At 35.9% G+C, this 20,718-nt stretch overlaps 1 protein-coding gene and 1 long non-coding RNA gene across 2 annotated transcripts in view; one reads left to right on the top strand and one right to left on the bottom strand.

Moving 5' to 3' along the window:
- The window catches only part of LOC134797458 (uncharacterized), a 482,950-nt gene that overhangs the window by 374,765 nt on the left and 87,467 nt on the right, over positions 1–20,718 (top strand). The gene's annotated exons all lie outside the window — the stretch shown is intronic.
- Positions 9,485–12,016, bottom strand: LOC134797384 (protein charybde-like). Its single transcript, XM_063769606.1, has 3 exons — positions 11,677–12,016; positions 11,080–11,425; positions 9,485–10,832 (listed from the first exon to the last, which is right to left on the bottom strand). The coding sequence occupies exons 1-3, from the start codon at positions 11,729–11,731 to the stop codon at positions 10,748–10,750; spliced, it is 486 nt and encodes a 161-aa protein (XP_063625676.1). The 5' UTR covers positions 11,732–12,016; the 3' UTR covers positions 9,485–10,747.

Here is a 20,718-nt window from a genome sequence, read left to right as displayed (position 1 = left end):
TTATGAATTTTTATTAGACATAAAATAAATTAAAAATTTAAACATTATCAAACTACACAACGGGACTTGATCGCGTATTTAAGTTTTAAGATTTACCTCCGACGTTTCGAGGACGGCGTTGTCCCCGTGGTCTCGGAGAAGACTCAAATACGCGAATAATAATACGCGATTAAGTACCGTTGTGTAGTTTGATAAAATTAAAAATTTGTTGCATGAAATACCCACAACTGTCAGTTTACTGTTTCGATACGACAAATCTTAAATTAGCTTAGAGTTAGCAACATACAAATCATACAATTATAGTAAAAACAATGAAACAGTATACATACCTATAATTATCGTCACCCACACTGTTAACTGTCCATCGCTGGACCTTATGCTTCTATAATAAGGTCCACCGATATGTACAGTTAGGTGTGTTGCTGTTTGTACAAGCCAGATTGAACATAATCGACCACAGCACTAGCTGATCGACTCCAATACCGATATTGCAGTCATTTCAATACCGGTGTGAAGTAAACCATACTTTACTAAATTAGCTCGAACCGAAATCTCATTTTGTGAGCGTTGTAACATCCCGGTGGGTGCGTTACCATTGGCCTTTTGTTACGTAATGTTAGTTCGACTTCGATGTAAACATATTAAGTAATTGTAACTTTTTAAAGTTTTTATTACCATACCTTAAAAATAAACTAAAATTAGGCCTAAAAATAAATTAGAACCACGAGTAACAGAAATAAATGAAACTATGAACTAAACAAAACTAAAAAAATTGTCCCCAGATCTGTTTCGCCAATGCAATGTAGGAATTAAGAATATAATATAGTACCTATATAAAAGTCAATTCTACCAGCAAACATAAGAAAACAACTCAAAATTTGCATTTGACTACTTTGCCTCACATGTGAATTACTGATAGCAAAGTGCATATCCGTTTTTGAAGTGCAAAGTAAGTCTTTCCGAGCTGGTGTGGTGAAAAAGGTTAATATTATATAACGTGAAGTACAGTCAGCAGCAGAAATTGCTAAGCGGACCAGGTGTTCAAAATGACCTGGTCGCAACTTTATTGTTAGGAGAAGAGCGTGTCAAGGTAATTTTGAACACCTCGCCCACCTAGCAACTTATGCTGTTGACTGTACGCAACAAATATTGAACTTGGTTGAACTAAATAACATATTGTTTGTTTGATACAGTGCAAAAACAATTAACGATTCTTAATAAAGCGGATCTGCTCGAAATAAAATTAATTAGTTGTACCTACATACCACCTACACCTTAATTAATATTTTTTATTACGTCTTCAAAACAAGAGTTCCATATTTGTAGCTATGTTGTGACTGTTTTCGTTGTTAAAACAATCAAAAACATAGTTATCTTGATCAAGAACTATATATGATGAATGATTTTGATTCAGACGTCTTGTCTCAAAAACTGTCGTGTCATGTCCGAGCTAGAGATGCCCTCATCTCAGTCAACACCTCAAATTAAAGGTACCGTTCGGTTTACGACTACATTATTTAGCATTACTGCAGCAGTGTTGCAGCGCGACATTGCTGCTGACTGCGCTGCTGCCGCAAATGTCATAATCGATGTTAGAGCAGACGACTCAACGGAGCCACGCCGTTCTGTCGCCAAAATAGTGTTTAGGTTTGTTATTAAAATTTATATGTATGTTAATTTGTAAAGAAGGTAAGTATGTATCTGATGGTCCTTTGTTGCCTGGCAAAAAATGATTTTTAATTTTGATTTTTGCCTCCTCGTAAAACAAATTATTATTGCAAATCCTTTATCATTTTAACTGACAACTAGAAATAACCTCAACTTTTGCCGATTACAGACCTGCCCACTCAACTGAGGTAAACCTTACAACTGTCCCATCACTATCCACCTGATTGTCTTATTCACCACACTTGTGACGTCATTAGTGATCTAAACTAAATTTCAATAGAAAGCCAAAAACTTGAAGAGGCTTATGGCAAAGATCAATCGATCCATCTGTGTCGGTAATCTTTTGATTGATCTATGCCTTTTGCCCCTCGTTATTCATTATCTCACATTAAAAGAACATTCTACATATCACTGTCTCTTTTACCCTTTACTTAAACTTAATCTTATGACAGAGATAGAAGACTTTTGACCGCTACAGTTTTTTACTATTATCAATTTGGGATACGCCGAGCAGAACGTAGATGACGTCTATTGTTCGAAGACGGAAATGTGTGTTATGTTAGTTTTTTACGGCGAAAGAATTAAATTGATATATTCGTATTTTGTTAGCGGACAGCATTTCACAATCAACATTATCTTCTTACATCTATTTGTAACGGTGTGGCTATTTTAAATGTAATTTAGAATGTAACTCTAATTCAAATAAAATTCATGTAAACTTATTTTGTGCCACTGTCGTTTTATAAATAAGGAAATGGCTTGCTTGGCAGTTTAGTAGGTGTGTTCAAATGCATACATTTTTGCAAACCATTTCAAACTGTTGTTTTTTTTCTAAATGACGCAAGAGAAACCTGAACTAAGTAGCATTTTTATTTGCCATGCGAAGCATTATTAAACGAAAGGTTTAAACTTCTTTTATACCTACTCACTGTATCAGTTACTTACTGCATTACAATTGTTGTCATATTAGATGTCTATGTCTATGTCTATGTCTATTAACTTAATTGCATTAACATAGATATCTAGGGACTGGCCTTACGGGCAATAATGATGACGCATGACAGGGGCCAGTAGTACAGCGGTGTGACACCGCTACAACGCGATTGGTTGATGAGTTCGCATCACGCGCGCGATTGGTTGACGAGTTCGCATCACGCGCGCTATTGGTCGCAACTAGTTGCGTTAGACTGCACGATTGGCTGGAATTCGTGAGTCACACCGCTGAACTAGTACCATTTTTAGTGCCCGTAAGGCCAGTCCATAGATATATACGTCAATGCTTAATTGCCAATAGTTCCAGTAAACCATCTCACCTCACCTCATACTAAAGTCAAAATAGCGACTACTTTTATCACATTATTGAGGTGAAGCTAGGTATATTACATCTTCTTCCCCTAAATGTTATCCCATATGATGAACCTTTCATTTGTGTGTAGTGGTCGAAACTACACTAACCTAGGATTTAAATATAGATCAGCAAAAATCTTTCTCAAAAAAAAGATGACATACAGTTCGTTAATTAATATCATAAAGCAATCATATATGTAGTCTGTGTTAATATCCAGATAACTAGTTTTGATATTAACTCATTTTATACTCACTTTACCATAGTCAGTCAATCAAGTGAGTCCACTTCGAGTTCTCCTAGTGCCGCACTTGGCTCATTTCCTTCATATCGTCCTCACGGCAAATTGAAAATCTACCGCCGGCTATTTTCTATCCGATCCGGTCCCATGTATGCATCGATGTGGTTCGATAATGGCTTTTTATATTTGCTATCATTTTACATGTATTTTACTTAGGGTCACTTGCACCTTTCCACTAACCCGGGGTTAACCGGTTAAACCTGGAATTACCATGGTTACCAGTACAATTTGACACTGGGTTGACGATTAAACCGCTTAACCCCGGGTTAGTTGGTGCAAGTGGGCCTTAGGGTCACTTACACCTTTCTACTAACCCGGGGTTAACCGGTTAAACCCGGAGCTAACATGGGGGTTAAATAGTAGGATGGTGCAAGTGGCCCTTAATGTAGTATGGTCAAGTATGGTGAAGTTAGCGAGGCTTGAACTGACGATTTTTTTTAATTTGCCTAGGTTTTATTTATGCTTCAGAAAAAATAGATTTTTTGGACAATTTTTTTAAACAGTTTACATACAAGATATGTACAGTACTACTAAACGAAATTAATAATTAGCTTAAATCTAAAATAGGCCCTTGAGGCATTGTACCAAGGATGCTGGCGACATTTCCTCGCTGTGTCGCAATGCACAATGCTAATACAAATTAAATTAATATAATTCTTTAAGTACCTATTTACATAAATGTCAGATAGATGTATCCTACCAGTCATAGTCGAATAAAACATGGTCTTCCATTCCCAGAGTGACACGGGGCTACGTCACAACAACATGGCCGCTATATATAGCGCTATCGCATATTATCATATAGCGCTGTCGCATGATGACGTAAGCCCGTGTCAGTTAGGTGACCTAGAAAAGACGGGAATGGAGTACCAGGCGGAGTATATTATTATACCATGCTACCAGTGAGATAAAAATTGTCGTAAGTATTATTTGTTACATAGTTTACGCACAGAAAATATATGTACAATTTGGCAACGACAACAGACGCAGTAGGTTAACTGTAGTTTTATGGCTATAGTGGGTACTATTAGCGGCCATCAATAACTTTCTAGGCCTATCTCCGACGGATATATCGTTTATTGGTACCAATAACAATTAGTCTGATAGTTGAACTGATTCCCTTGCACGAAAAGAAAATTGTGGCCCTATTTAAATAAACTCAAAATATGAAGTCAACTTTATCTTGACTATATGTTAGGGTGGGTCATTTTTACTTTTTTTTAATTTAATAGGGGGCACAATTAAAAAAAGGTGCCATTTGGTAATTAATTATTGCACGTATTTTTATTTTATTTTTAGCTTTAATTTTACTGCCTCCGGATTGTAGTCAAAGTTTTTGTTAAATGTATGGACATTATGAAAAAAAAATGTTTCTTTTTGAGTATTTTTTTATTTATTTATTGGCTCTGAACCTTTACCATGCTATTTCGAGCTAATAATGGTATAACTTTTTAGCTACAGTTTGAATAAAGAGACGATACATAAATATACTCCGCAGACCATACAAAATATAATAATATTTACACGAAAACTTTGAAATGGATCCGGAGGCAGAAAATGAATTCCGATTACAGAATAATTTGAAATACTGTATATTGGCATTATTACGCAACTTTTTGTAACTGTGCCCGAAGGATAACTAATACTTTTTTTTTCTCCATACACGAGTGACCCACCCTACTATATATCCCACATGGTGATGGGGTCAGCTTTCCGTGTTATTTGCTTCCACTTCGCCCTATCCTCGACGTCGTTTTCGGACACTTTGCACTCAATCATATCTTTTAGCACTACGTCCTTCCATCTTGTTTTCGGTTTACCTCTGCCTCTTTTACCGGAGATGGAAAGTCGTAGTGCTAAATTTCCGACGTAGTCTGGTGGTCTCCTTCTAACGTGGCCATACCATCGCAGCCTACTTACTCTCCTGCATTTTGTCGGCGATGTCACGCACGCCCAGGCTGCCTCGCACGTACTCGTTGCGGATATGTATTATAAAAATAATATTCACCACACCACCTTATTTTATTAAGTAATTTGATGAAAATTTCGAAATATTTCCTCATATGTTGGCTGGTGGAATTGACTCTTAACTATTTGTATCTAAGAATGTATTTATCTATATATGTAGGTACCTATATCGTCGCCTAGTACCTACCCATAGTAAGAGACTAACTTGTTTGGGCCTTGTTCGATCTGTGTTAGATTGTCCTTAAATATTTATTTATAAGTTTATAACTACGTAAAAATAGCTACGCACACAATGTTATAAGTAATGGATAACTTGTTTATACTGCTCAATCTAAAATAGTAAAAGAAGCATCAAACCGCGGAGAAGGTCGAAAAACAATTTAGTCACGGCTTGTTACTTTAATTTTAAAACGACCTATGTTTCCATTCTAACCCTTCACTTTATAACGTTTTAATGTAACAGTATTTATTATGGTTCTTTTGGTAGCCTATATTTTATCATGGCTTTTTATTTATAAGTAAGTTTTAAGAGCCGCATCCAGACTTACAAAACCTCATCTAGTCTTATTATGACCGCATAATTCGCAAACCTGTTAAAAATACATATTCGATTAATTTACGAATTTAAATTTCCATTTATGACTTAATGAAAAGCAATTTAACCGTCGTACTGGGGTTGGCTGTAGTCAAATAGACCATAATCGTCAATCGTCAAACGCCAATCGAAAAAATATATCGCAACGACAGACGAGACAAAAAGTCACGAGATCATTTGCACCGTAGGTACATTATTTAAGTTTCGAAGCGTTTTCTATAAACGGTTGCCACCAGGTTGCCTAGCCAATATGACAACCGTTGATAGAAAAAGCCAATATAAACTTAAAATACCTAATGTATGGAAATTGTCACATGACTTTTCGTACCATCTGTCATCCCCCTACATTTTTTTTTTGTTTGTAATCTTGGCTAGGTTGGACGTCGTGACTGCGGACAGGGAAGAGAACAATCTCACACCTGTACGGTTACCATCAGCTTGTCACTAACATAAACGCCGTCGAGAACGTAATTTACTTTCTATACATCTCGCTCGCACTCGCATATTAGTGCAAACGGGATGTATAGAAAGTAAATTAAAAAACGCTAATAGGTTGAAGAAGAAGGATCTTGGCTAGGTTACCTGATGACTTCAACACTTTTCATAACTGACCAGGATATGTGGTTGTATTGCAATCTGAATTTAAACCAGTTCAGTATATTTCCAGTTTCTTTTTGATTCCGGCTCGATCGTTCACATAAAAATGATTGCAAAACAACTCAATAAACTGTTGCTAACCAAGATGAGTCAGAGGATGTTTACTTTGCATGGCTTTAATGTTAGGTGTTAGTTTCGCGTGTATGCACTTATTATCAACGTTATGTAAACAGTATGTTTACTTACGTCAAGACATATTTCACTTTGATTAGCGGACAAGATATTCGAATAAAAACAATAGGTGTTTAACTCTTCGAACTAATGCGAGCGAAATACTTTAAAAAAACTCCACGTGCATAGCCAGTGGTTTGAAAAATGGAAGCCAGAATGATTGCCAGGGTTTCAAGGCACGAAGGTTCAACAAAACGAGTGAAACACCACATTTATTTTCACACCAACGCGAGAAAAATACCTACTGTAAGACATAATGTTTGGTATACTTACCTGATAATGTAAGTTAGTCAATAAATAAATGATAAAAAAAATAAAAAAAGTTGAATTCACATGAACGTTATTAAATAAGTAGATAACATCCATAACTCAGAAACAAATATTATTAAAGAACACACAAAGAAATGCCCTTACAGGGATGCGAACACGGTATACCTACAAGAACCAATTCTATTATTAAATAGTTAAGCAATGCCGAAGGTACAGGGTACAATTCAAGCGTACCTCACTATCAAGGGTCTCACTTTGAGGTCAAAGAGATTGGATCTGACAGATTATCTCCCAGCTACAATGTATCATGACGCTTTTCTGTAGCCCAACGTGAATAAACAATGAAAACGCACAGTACTGATACGGGTCAAAGTTACCCTCGAAGGTTGAACTGGTCAAAATGCCCGCATTATGGAATAAGTAATGAGTATAACAATGTATAATTATAGCGAAAGGGTTCGCCCTTTAGATAATAATCATGGTAAACTAACTCAGTTGCATAACCCGTCATTTAATTTAATGATGCTCTTGTGTGCTATAACTTTTTATTGAAATGAAATATCATTTCCTGAGTTTAGAAATTCAAACATTGAAGTTATTGCATTTGTATTGTTACAAAAAGTATTTATACAAATAACTTTGTTTATACACAACCTACCTAGGTACAGAGTCAGGTCCGTATTTGGAGACCTAGGGCCCCTAGGCACTTTATGGTACTAAGAACTTATGGGGTGATTCTCCATCTCAAAACCATTCTCTGGCCCTGATTATAGTTTGGTAACTACCTATGTTACCCATATTTGGCCAACGGCGATATCAAATTGGGTATTAAGATTAAGTTAAAAAACATAAAAAACAATGTCACTATTTTGGGACTAAAATTAGTGAAATTGTTAAAACATAAAGTTTGCTCGATAAAAAATCTGCTGGAAACTTAAAGATGTCGGTTTCAGCAATTGAATTTATGTTTACTACCTAGGTAGGAATTATGTTTGGTACCTGATTGCAATAAATGATTAATAATCATTAAAGTATATTGACTTGTTTTGCAATGATTCTTATGTTAACCGGCATCAAACCGGATCAAAAAAGAAATTGGAATTTTGACTGAGAAAAACACATTTTATGCTTTTACACCGGCCAGATGAACCTATCCGTGTATTCTCAATTAGCGTTATAGTGTTAGATTTACTATGTTAAATCTCTTCTTTATTATACCTACCACTAAGTTAAAAACCGCCCAGTTAAAAAGATTCGTATGAAAAAACGACTTTATAACTTAGCCCGGTTACCACATCTGCTTTCAGAAGCCTTTCATCAATTCCAAATATTACAAATTTAAATTAAACATGCCCAGTGAATTCTCTCATCGGTTCAGCACATGTTTGCGTTTCAAACACTCGTGTCCCAGTTTTAAAAACGGTTAAATAATGTTTATACGATCGCATTGAGTTTTAAAACGGTGTAACTTTGGCCCAAACTCGAAACGGTTACGGCGTTTTGGTCAAAATGACAACCATCTTGTTTTTAAAGCTTGCCAAATATACGCACCTAGACTAGGGTATCTCTACAAACTCGAGTTTTAATTACTTTAAATTAAATTTCAATTTGTTAACTATTTTATTTATCCTTAGTTTAGGTATATGTATAAATAACAGATTAAAATGTAGTCAGACAAATATAGCATATAGTTATAACTTCTGACAATATATAGGTAGTTATATCTTGTTATAAGTATCTAAATTGGACACCATTTACTAATATATTCTTTCATTTTTTGTATTTCAGTCATATGTGTATTAAAACTGTATCTTGTTCTTTGTTAAGATGTCGTATACCTGTTTTATTAATCGGCGGTCGCTAAGTCACAAGTTTATACTCATTTAATAGGCTGTAATGTAGATTTAGACCACGATAAGAACCTATGTTTCTTCTAAATATAGTTACGAACCATATAGGCAAGTCAGTAGGTATGTGATAAATCACAATGCGTACGCAAAATGTGTTTTATATCTTTGAAATAAAGATGAGAGTTGTTCAAAGTTTGTTAGACCTAAATAGACTTAGCAATGTAGTATATTCTAAAAGGCAATTCAAACGCATCTGGTATCCATCGTGGAGTCGAGATAAACGTAGAAACGGCCTAAACTAGTATATTTAATGGCTTTGTTTGTATGTTTCTACTAGATGGGGTTGCAGCTGAACCGGTTCTAGCGGCCATCTAGTTTGAACCGGTCTCAACTGGTCACGAAATCTTACTCGGCCCTATTCGATATGCTAATGTGGAAAATGGCGGCCAGTTTAGTATTTTTTTTCTTTTCGCTCCGCTTTTGTTTTTCAAGCCGTTTGCTGATGCGGTGATGTCATTGTTTTCGTCGTCATGGACTGATTGTTTTCTACTCTTAGAAATATATGTATAGCATTCTAATTCTAACTAATAAGGCTAATAGAAAAGTCAGACCTTTATTCGAAGGTGTGACTTGGGATTGGGAAAGGATAATTGAAACCATTGTTTTCCATTATTGAAACTATGTATTTTTCTTTTCAATAATTTCTACATTTTCTTTTACGGTCTATCAAATAAATATCAATTATAAACAATTGATACATTTATTATTATTGTTAGTTTTGTATATGTCGACATTTCAAGTTTAGAAGTAAAATGTTTTTGTAGCATTTTTAAAAATGTTTTATTGTTGAAAGTGATTCTATTTCTATGATAAGTATTGTGCGTTAACACTGGACCCTACAAACATTTAGATTTCCTTTTAAAACAGTTAGGCTATTGATTTACATTATATGTAGTAATTACACTGGTTGAAGAAAATGCATCGTCTGCCTTTTGTCAAACCGCCAGAGCGAGCTCGGCGGTACAAAACAAACTTACAAAAAATTACAATCTTTTATATTAACTTAAATAACTTAATACTTTTAATAATAACTATAATATAACGTGAGATCTTTGCAATATATTAGCGGGGCAGCGGCCCGCGCGCGTGCTCCATCTAGCCCCACATGGCGGGGTAAGATGGACCGTCGCGCGCGCGCCGCCTATCGCTGGCTCTCTCATTGCCTCCGCTCATTCTCGGCACTATAATACACCTCTAACATTATTATCTGCATGCGTGCTCTCATTCATAATAGTATCTTTTTCTCTTTAAATTTTATACATTACAAAAGTAGTATCACAAACAAATGTACGAACTAGTACCATTACGAAAAACGTACACATATCTGACCTCCTCGGAGATCGCCTCTAATAAATACGATACACGAATCCTACAACTTCAGAATAGAATCGAACTCGAAACAAAAAATAATACCTAAGACTAAATCGTTCAGGGCATTCTGTATCACACGCGCGGCAGGCTGAGATCGGGCGCGCGCCGCGCCTGGCGTCCTACACACGGAGATAACGTAAGTACGGCTCGCGGGCGGCGGCAGCGGTGGGACGGGCGCGCCGACGCGGGCGAGCGGCTCACGCCGACCGGCGCGCCGGCCGGCCTGCGCCGCTCGCTCGCCCCGCCGCGCCTTAAGAGCTTCTTACACCTTCCTGGATTCAGTAACTGAATTCGGGAAGGCGTAACAAACTCTTTACAACTCTGCGCCTACCCGTTCGCTTACACTACAACTATACATTACATATCACGCTGTGCTTTTTTTTCTCTTATTAAAAATATATAATAATTAATATACATATAATAATATTGATATTTGTTAAAATAACGATACGTAGATCGAGGAGGGCAGTCAGTCGACTCGCATCGCGGGTTCACTCCGCTTCGCTTCGGAAGAGCTTTTGTTTTTCTATCGTGAACTGGGGGCTGATTATTATGGTGCCGCCTCGCGTTAAATTTCTGTAACAATAGAAAACATCTGTTAATATCACATTAATTTACTTATACTGTCACATTAAATTAAACTATTACTAATAGTTGGAAACGAAATTACTTTAAAACCTTTTTTCTAAACTAAATAAAAGTAAATTTGATTCTTAAAGACTTCGTATTTAAGACAAGATTATGCTAAATAAAGAACTGTAACTATATTAAAGTATGATATTACTGATAACTTAGAGTAAAAGTTTTATGATAAGAAACTTACTTTAAAAATTGCGGCAACAGGCTAGTCCAGTTCGTCGCATCATGTTCCAGATGCAGATGTATTTCGTGCGTGGTCAGCATGTTGGGGTCGATCTTGAACGCCGCCAGCCTCCTGCCGGCGACATCAACGATGACCGCCGCACCTCGGGACCCGCACGGTTCGCCTTCGGCCAACGCCAGTAACTGCCGCGCCGCCCTCGCCAAAAGTTCGGCAGGGACTAGCACCTCGGCGGCGGCGAGTTCGCTCGCTCCTTTGGCCGCTCGAAGCTCACGCTCGAGCCTTTGAGCCAGCGCCGCCTCCGTCGGTACCGGCATCGGCGCGTCCCGCCATGTCGGCCCATTCCAAGCTATAACAATAGAGAAGGAACTTTAGAACTAATGCTTATAAATACGAAAATGTTACTAAATTAAAGATTTAATATAAAGAAGTTTTTTGTAGTCATTTGAAAGTTTATGTAAAGATAAAGTTATACAAGTTGCGCAGTGTGGTAAGCGCAGCGCGACTGTCACGTCAGCTGATCGGCGAGCTGCGCGCGCCGCTTGGCAACAGCTGAGCTAGAAAGCCGGCTGCGGCAAATAGAAAGTCAAGCATCCTCACCTTTTTCACTGTTGAACACTCCGCTAAACTGATTCGTGACCGGCAATATCTCCATGTTTTCCAAATTTTTACTTATATTGTACACTTTTTAATACGAAAAATTAAAGCGTTCCGCCACGGAACTTATATACTAGAAAAATATCACAAGTCTCTTTTGTACTGCGAATGCGCACTCAACCGACCGACTAGTGTATCGTGAGAGATCGATGGGAAATGAAAACGTCCAAGGCTAACACTGCATCAGATCTGATCTCGTAACCACTGGGCTTCGTCACTCGCCCGCGGCTCACTTTTCGACCCACCCGACCCTGTCGCTCTGTCTGACGGACTGACGAAATATCGCGGAGCGCGCGGTTATATAGAGAGCCGCGGCCGGGGGTGCGGGAGGCGAGGCGCGGGCGGCCGCGGGGGCCCCGCGCGCCAGTGTCCGCCGCCCGCCGGCCGCGCCGGTCGTCCCGCTGCGCGCCGGCCGGCTTCTTTGTCCCACAAACGCCGGTATACGTATCCTGCCTAATCTGAAGGATATAACCATTTATATCCCTTCACAGTGTTTAAAATAGGACTATCGTTACAAAAGTGTAGTTATAAGTACGTTACTGGACTTTTAGTTTGTAAGTTTGTCGAAAGTTCTTTGTTCACAGAACCGATTTCATGTCGCTTGTAATTTTGTTATTTAACCGGTATCAGGTAGGATTATAGGATATATCAGACGAGCCGGCGTGGCTGGCTCGCGGCCTGACGTCCTCAATAAACATAGATAAGGTTTCTGATAAAGAGATAGTGCTTTTCGTTCTATGTATGATAGCCGGTTTTGTAACTATGTATTTAGCGTGTAAGTACTGTATCAACTGTATGTAATACTTAAGTATCTAATTAAGGTGGTAATAAGGTTAATTATGGAACTGACGTGAATTATAAGTTCGAGTTCTATGACTTGGTTTAGGTAAATAATGAAAACTGTACAAATAATGAAAATGGTGTGTAATGTAAACCAAATATATATTTTAATGTAAATCGTAAATTTGCCCTTGAAAAATGCATTTTGAAACGAAATAAGCAGGTAAAAGTACTTACATGAAAATCGATATGTAGGAACAAGTTTAGAAGATAAGGTTCTTATAAATGTGACAAAAAATGTATTAAGGAAGTCATCAAAACTGTAAGTACGAGAAAATCCGATATAAAAAGGAAATGTTTAATAAGTCACAAAACTGACGAAGTGTTCGTAAAATTTAAAATTGAATAATAAATAATTAACCAAAATAATGTTTCCAAACTTACAAAATCATTTTCATGCAAACTTTCAAAACTCCAAAAATGTAGTAAAAAAGCCGAAACGGTAACTGAATAAATTGTAACGTTATCAGCGGTTGCATCAGATCGCGAAAGTTCGAACAACATCTCGGTCCTTCCAACTCCAGTGAATAATGTATTGTATTTGAAATTTAAATCTTATACAAAACATCTTTTACATTTAACCGAAACTTTAGAATTTTAAGTTTATGAAGGCATCGGAATAAGCTTTGTGCTTTATAACAGAAGTATTAAATTAAGATAATAACGAATGTGCTCATTAACAGAAGCAAGGATTTAGATGATTAAGTAGACCCCGACAAAAACTTTGTACAATATCTCGTTTAAAATTTAACTAAACTTTTTGCGTCAATTTCACATCAGCATCTCTATAACTAAGCTCAAAACAATCAGTGTAATCTAGCGCAAAAACTCATAAGCAATAAAAACCGTATGTAAAAAAGAAAAGGTAAAAACGGTTGCTAGGCCGCGCCGGCCGGCGAGTTGGCCTTCATGACTCACGCTCACAATAGCGCTGGAAAAAACATCGGTCGATTTCAATGCGAGGTAGGTATTGAGCTGTATTGACTGACTTTTTGTTTATCGAAATCATTCACTTTAGTTGTTGATCGGAAAATGTACTGAAAAAAATGTTTGTATAATAATAAAAAAAACTTAAACATTAAGTAATCAAAAAATAAATTTTGGTCAAAATGGTCAATATCCTGAAACGGATTTTGTTGTTAGGCTGTTACAAACTGACCATTTGACCGGTGTGACACATAGTTCGCTTCTCAATTTTTGTGTAAGTATTAACAAAATATTTTATCATTGCTATGAAAACATTTATTTCAGTGTGGACGAAGTCATTGATTTAAAAAAATACTAAGTACTTATATAAAAAACACCTGAAACTGATAGGATCATTGTTTTAGTAATGAAATAATAAGCTTTGTCATTATCTAGATTTTGATAATGGACAATTTAAGAGGAACCTCGACACGAGAGAAGAAGAAGAAGAATCTTAAAAAGAGATGATAAACAAGATAACAGTAATAATTACAATTATTGAAGGTGAATTTCATAACTAGTCAAAGATTCCTTTGAAAATTGTGTAAATATTTAGAATCTTTTTCAAAAACAATATTAAACTCAAAAGTGATTAATACTCCCAAAAATTAGACATTACTTCGAAATCAGAAAATTTCAACAAAATCGTGTTAATTCCAACAGTTTTCTTTTCAAAAATATCGACCAAATGTCGAAACCCACTCCAAATCGCTTTATCTAAGCAGTTAACAGCCGTAGCGATAAGACCCGATATACCTACCGAACGAAACTAAACAGTTCCCAAAATAGCAGATTCAGATGTATGAAGCACGTAATAGGGTTACGAGGTACGTGACTGGGAGCATTTAAGTTTCTTAATAGGGTAATAGGTATAACCCAAGTAAAGTTATAATATAATCATGCGATCAAGCTGGGCTTTGTTCAAAGAAATTTAATTTATTCTGAAAACGGGATTGTATTTTAGTAAATGTTTTAAAGGTTTTTCATGGCATACTGGGACGACTACAGAAAAATATGCTTTATATTCCACTATTTCTTTGTCTAACATCCAAAAATTTTGAGTCAGTTTTGTGACGTTTCATACAACATGTGAAAAGAAGTATTTATGTTACATACAAAACGTCACTAAAGTAACAGGTGACTTTATTTCCCCTTTTAAATGAAAATTACATATGTAGTTACAATTCTGGTAGGTATATATGTAGTTAATACCCAAATTAAGCTTACAACAACAAAAACTTTTATCTTTTTTTTGTATACAAGTAGAGGTATATAGTCAATGTTGTCATAGGTACCTTTCAAATCTATATCATATAAGTCTGAAAGAAAACGTTTATTATGGTAACATAGTCGAAAACCACATAGGTAAACATGTATTTTATTCAACATTAAGTTCTTTCTTTTCATCAGCTTTCCTTTGTCTATTTTAACTTTCATTTTATACACCTTTGTCTTTGCCGTTTCAAACACATTATACCAATACCTTTTATGTTTCTAAACTGCCTAGAACTGTCCCATTACTGCCAAGTCTGAGAATGGTCGGATATTAGCAAACGGCGATTGTTTAACAATATGACATCCAGACAATGAGTTATTGTTTGCTCTTTAATTACAATTATCCACGCTACCTGGCGTCCTGTCTTTGCTTTAACCTAAGTAATTTATACCTATAAGTATGTGAGTCATTAAATAGCGATCAGTTGCAGGACAAAGATAATTTTGTAAATTGCGAATTGGATTAGTACTGTCTTAAGAACTGATATAGGTACTCTCTAAAAGTCATTGGTATATTCATTAAAAAAGGAAGTAGAGTCGCACCAATAAAAGTCTGCAGCGGATTTGATAGCCACCGCAGTGAACACATACACTATTTATACGTCATAATTTCATAGAAGTTTGACGTTTAAAATGACACTTGCACTGCGTGGGCTATCAAAATCGCTGCAGGCTTTTTACGGTCTGACTATAGCTTCCTACTTGTTTATTTTGTTATTTTGTATAATTGTGTTTTTAAAACCAAAATCTGTAAAACTTATTTACTTACTATTGATTCCGTCGAAATAAGTGTTTCCAATTTGGTGCATAGGTATATTAATTTTTAATGATTCAAAAACTACACAAAAGAAAACACAAATGTGTTTGGACGGTTTAATACCATTTATTTGTTTGGTCCTAAAAAAACACATGATTTTTTGTTTCAATAGTTTATTAAACAAAATTTCATTTTTTTGGTTCTAAATAACACATTATTTTTTCTAACTGTGAAAGACATTGCCTTTAAAAAACTAAAGTGCTTCGATTGAAGTATTATTTTGCAAATTGCTTTTATCAGACTACTTTGAAATTCTTATTATGTGCGAAAGGTTAGATTAAAGTCAGGGATTTTAGGTTTTCAAAATAAAATAGATGCCTACGGCATTGTGTCCATTCGCTTTTAATTTCCGGCATCGACTTCAGCGAAATTAAACAACTGGGCCAAAGGTTTTTGACAACTCCCTGCCATTGTTTGGACTTTGTATATAAATGTGTTTACTTGTTCAACTCATTTGCAATTTACATCGCTCAAAATAAATTTGAATCACCGTAGGTATCCGAATATAAATGTAAATCAAATTATCATTTAAGTAAACTTGATCGCAAAGTAGATAGCGTTGTCTGAAACGAGTTTATTAATATGACACTATATTATGATATCAAGAAACGCCGGCAATGTTTTCTTTATGATATAATAAAACAAATATCTATTGTCACGAGTATAACGAGCGGCAAACGTATGATTAAACTCGATATCTTGTATATCGTGAGGTAAACAACTGTATATAATAGTTCGTTAACTTTTCACATCGACAAACGATTTTTTTTGTCCCAATTCCCATGTTACGTTCAAGCATTAAAGTATTATTTAAAATCAAAATCACCGTTTATAATCCTCTATTATAATACGTCACTATTATGGGTCGCGTGATTTGGGAAGGCCGTTGGTTATAATAAAACCTGCAATAAAGTTCTTGACAATAGTCTTGAGCAGGTAGCATCCTTTTGTGGACCCTCACACGAGATGGGACGTGCGACGTCCCGTATGGGCTCCTGTCCCGACCGGTCCAGGCAGGTTTCACGACCAAGTTACTTTTAAGTGGCCCTTTAGTCTTGAATGTCTACAAGAATTATTTTAAGATGGTGTTCCCTTTTAGGACCGTACCTTTCTTTTAGTTTTGTTAAGGGATATAAATTTATCACATAAAAACATAATATCATATAGTGCACTAATAAATTGCTGTATAAGCATATTTGGATACTGCTGCTAGTTACAAATACAAAGTGTTTATTTCAGGAATAGAATAATAACAGTGTTACATATATGCTGCCCCCCACACTTGGCATAACCTGTTCACTAAGAAAAGAAAGCTGTTATGAACAGAGTTCATCCTATAAACACCTTAAAGAACTATTTTAGGCCTTAATGTATTCACTGCATTAAACATCACCTAGATTGCCTCATTCTGTTATGAAGGCTAATATTTATTCAAGAGCTCGATCCAACAACATTGGATCCAATCCTTAACCACCTATTCAAATATCACGAGTTTACAGCTTAGTGTAGTAGTCATTTGTATTCGGCAGGGTTGCTCATTTCCATGGCAAATGTTGGCCATAATCAGTATTCAATGCTCGTGTAAACGTTGTGCCAAGTTTAGGCAACCACTTATTAGCAATTTTAAATTAGCTTTGTTTGTGTCGAGTTTCTTAGTCAGTGCCACGCGTGTCTGCTATTGTTTTGATACTATCGTATTTTTCTTTAAGTTTATCATCATTGTTAACATTATGTGCTATGAATATTTTTAAAATAATGTATTTTTGTTGCAATATAACTACCTACTTATTTAGTTTTTACCTTTTCGTGCCAATATGTCTCATGAGATCATAATTTTGTATTTTTTAAAGAGAATTTTTTTGTTCTATCAGGCATGTCTTTTTTTACCAAGAAAAGGGATAAACATTTTTTGTGTATTGAAAAATATATAATTATTATCTTTAAATACCTACATATGTAATAAAAATGGTGTGTTACAAACATGTTAAATCTCTTTTAGTTAATCTTCGTATAAAAATGTAAGTAATGTTCCAAATTTAAAAATAAAACCATTAAAGCAAATTGTGTTTTAATTTCTGCCTAAATTAGAGACCTTGGTCATATTGGGTTATCACGAGACCATTATTTATCAAAGTCGAATGTGTGCCAACGTATCGGCGCGCGATAGTGTAGTCGTTTAGATAAGTGGATATATTGTGGCCACTTGAGCCCTGGCTCGTAATGACAGCTGTTAATCTGCTGACCTATTTGAATACACGAGTATAATATCTACCTAAACTCTTACCACGTTATTCATAAATGCTTGTAAAGTCTAACCCTTGATAACCGTTTGTCCTTATCCGTCATTTTGTGATTCGTGTTTGTTAGAAAGGGACAAAATTTAACAGAGGTTTGCTAAGTTTTATGACTAAGGGGGTTAGTCTTGTTCTATAATGTGTATTTTGTAGGGGCCATTTTATTGAAAGTTGTATACTACACATTTTTAATTTACACATTTTTTCTCCCTACTCAGAAAAAAAAAATAGGAAAAAAAGTGTCCCAAGTATATTATTTCAATTCCGTTGCCTTTTTTCATAGACTTTGTTATGACGGTAACGGAATGGGAGTGGTATTTTGGGCCACTTTTTTTTCGATCTGAGGATCGAAGGCACTTGAGATTCTGAATAGAAACAACATAAAAATTGCAAAATTTGAAAAATGTAAGTGTCCAACTTGAAATAAAATTGACCAAGTGGAACTAAGCTAAAGGGGCAAAATATAATCTTTTACAGTGGTATTCAAAAATTCATTTGCGGTGATTACCGCGACACTTAATGAATTAAACTTTTATTTTATTACTCTCAGTTTTTTTATCTCCATGATTTTGAACACCTCTGTACCTACTACGCATTTATTGAAGTTCTTTCATTAGACATTTTCATTCCGAAGTCTGATGAAGCTTACGTATGAAGGCTTCTGATTTAAAATGTCACATATAAATATTTATCAGTTTTAAAATCATAAGACAGACAGGAGCTAAATGAAGTTTGGTGAATCTTCGAGTGGGCCAAAGTATCACAATGTGGGACAAAGTAAGTATCAAAGTGTGGGGCAAAGTAAGTATTCGATCTTACCTGCACTGTGTCGTAAGATTCGTAAGTAATTGAAACAAAAACATTATCAACTCGAATTAATCTTTTCGACAGAGATTATATGCCGAATTCTTTAACAGTTAAATCCAATACACTGCTACCGTTAACGATGTAAGTAGGTAGGTATTGTATGTATAGGTACCTAAATGGTACCTATATAGATACTTGTTCTGTTAAAAATATAAAATACGCCATGTGTTTCATACATTTATTGTAGTGTGATGTTACCGTTGTACTATTGATTTATGTAGGTATGTATGTATAGATTTTTTTTATAGAAAGATCCCTCTCGGATTTACTGGTTCTTTAGAGTATTGTTCAGACAGAACCAGTTAGGTACTATCTTAATTTGCAAGTTTCTTATTGAAGTTATTTATAGGATATTTGTCAACCCTTTGCGTGTCACAGATAATGTCAGCTTGTAAAACGTTGGCCTTGGCCCCCTAATATGCATATGGTAGGAACTAGACTAAGTAGATGCTATTATAAAAAAGGCAAGGTGACAGAGAAGAAGAAAAATAGGGGTAAGTACCTTTTATTTTTGGCCCAAAATTAAAATTGTAGTAAGTGCTAGTTTTTTAGCCCCAATAATCCACAAGCTGAAAGAAGGGAGACTCCGCTGGTATGGCCACGTAATGAGAAGGGAGGAGAGGAGAGCTACTCTGTAAAGACTGTGCTCAACATCAAAACACAGCCCAGGGGAAGAGGCAGGCCACCAGCCACGTGGTGGTCAACTGTCGAGAGGGATCTAAAGGCCCAAGACTTTTCGCCAATGACAACCCGGGACAGAAGGTCCTGGCGCCGCTGCACAAGGAGGCCCGACCCCAGATGAACTGGGAATATGGGCAAGGACAAGAAGAAGAAGTGCTAGTTTTTTTCTAGTGATATAACGATTGCAGCGTTTACTGCCTGCCTTTAGTGTTTATTAAGGTGCAGATGCAGTAAGGTCAGACCACGGTGTTTTTGAAAAGTCGTAGCGCTTTTTTAGATCACGCGGTTGCCAAAAATTTAATAAGCAATCTTCAGCGATTCGAATCCTGAGTTTATGACTTTCTCTCAATAGAAAAAAAAATCACTAACATAGGTCTAATGTACTTTAAAAAAATATAATAAATTTTATACGAAAAATATGAAATTTATTTCTAAAAATATGCAATTTAGGTATGCTTGAGGGAATTCAGCGATTACTTATTTATTATTGAAACATCAAAATAAAACTAAAATCAGATATCAGTCCCGAGCACGCACAGTCGCACATCCATTTCGCTTACGCTCAGTGAGAGTGAGAGAAGAACACGAATCTACTGGGCCTTAAATTGTTTTCTAGAGAAGGGCTACTGTATCTGACAGTATAAAAACGTCATATAAGCAGGTGAAACCCGCATTATAATACACATTTGTACGCTACTGTTCTACATTACCATGCAAATGAAGCCACCAAATGTATTCGTATTCTAATCTGGCTTCCGTGTACAATTGTACATCAGTGACAAGGAAAAATAAAGAATGGCAATCTTCAAACTAAGTCACCTGATATATCACTGTTTCTCTTAGAAAAAAAAGTAATGAAAAGGATGTAACCAACTACATCCAAACACATTACTCTGTGGAGAGCTACCTATTAGGCAGTTATTGGGCTAAAGTATGCCCTGAGTCCTGAGTATCATTCTCAAATGAGAAAAAATAAATTAGGAATATAGTTCAAGAAATAAAGGCTCCTTTAGTTAAATATCGAGCTTTGCCAACTTAATTATATACAATAAAAATCCAAATTATATTTCACGTAAGGTTAGATGGGATAGGAAAATACTGGGGCAAAAGAAATACTCGTAAGGGAATCCTCATACTGTTTCTCTTGCCCCGAGCAATATAAATTATATTTCTCTGTAAAGATGTAGTGCATAATTGTTTTCCATCGTATTTTCTCAGAACCGTTCGTGTTTGTCATATTACTTC

This window comes from Cydia splendana, chromosome 15, assembly GCF_910591565.1.
Source record: "Cydia splendana chromosome 15, ilCydSple1.2, whole genome shotgun sequence".
Classification (NCBI taxonomy): Eukaryota; Metazoa; Arthropoda; class Insecta; order Lepidoptera; family Tortricidae; genus Cydia; species Cydia splendana.
The sequence above is the reverse complement of the archived record's forward strand: the minus strand, read 5'-3'. Positions and strand labels throughout refer to the sequence as shown.

Coding starts and splice junctions, on each gene's coding strand:
- LOC134797384 (XM_063769606.1), bottom strand. CDS start 11,731: ATGGAGATATTGCCGGTCACGAATCAGTTTAGCGGAGTGTTCAACAGT. Junction 11,426..11,676: donor AGTGTTCAACAGTGAAAAAG/GTGAGGATGCTT, acceptor CTATTGTTATAG/CTTGGAATGGGCCGACATGG. Junction 10,833..11,079: donor CTGTTGCCGCAATTTTTAAA/GTAAGTTTCTTA, acceptor CTATTGTTACAG/AAATTTAACGCGAGGCGGCA.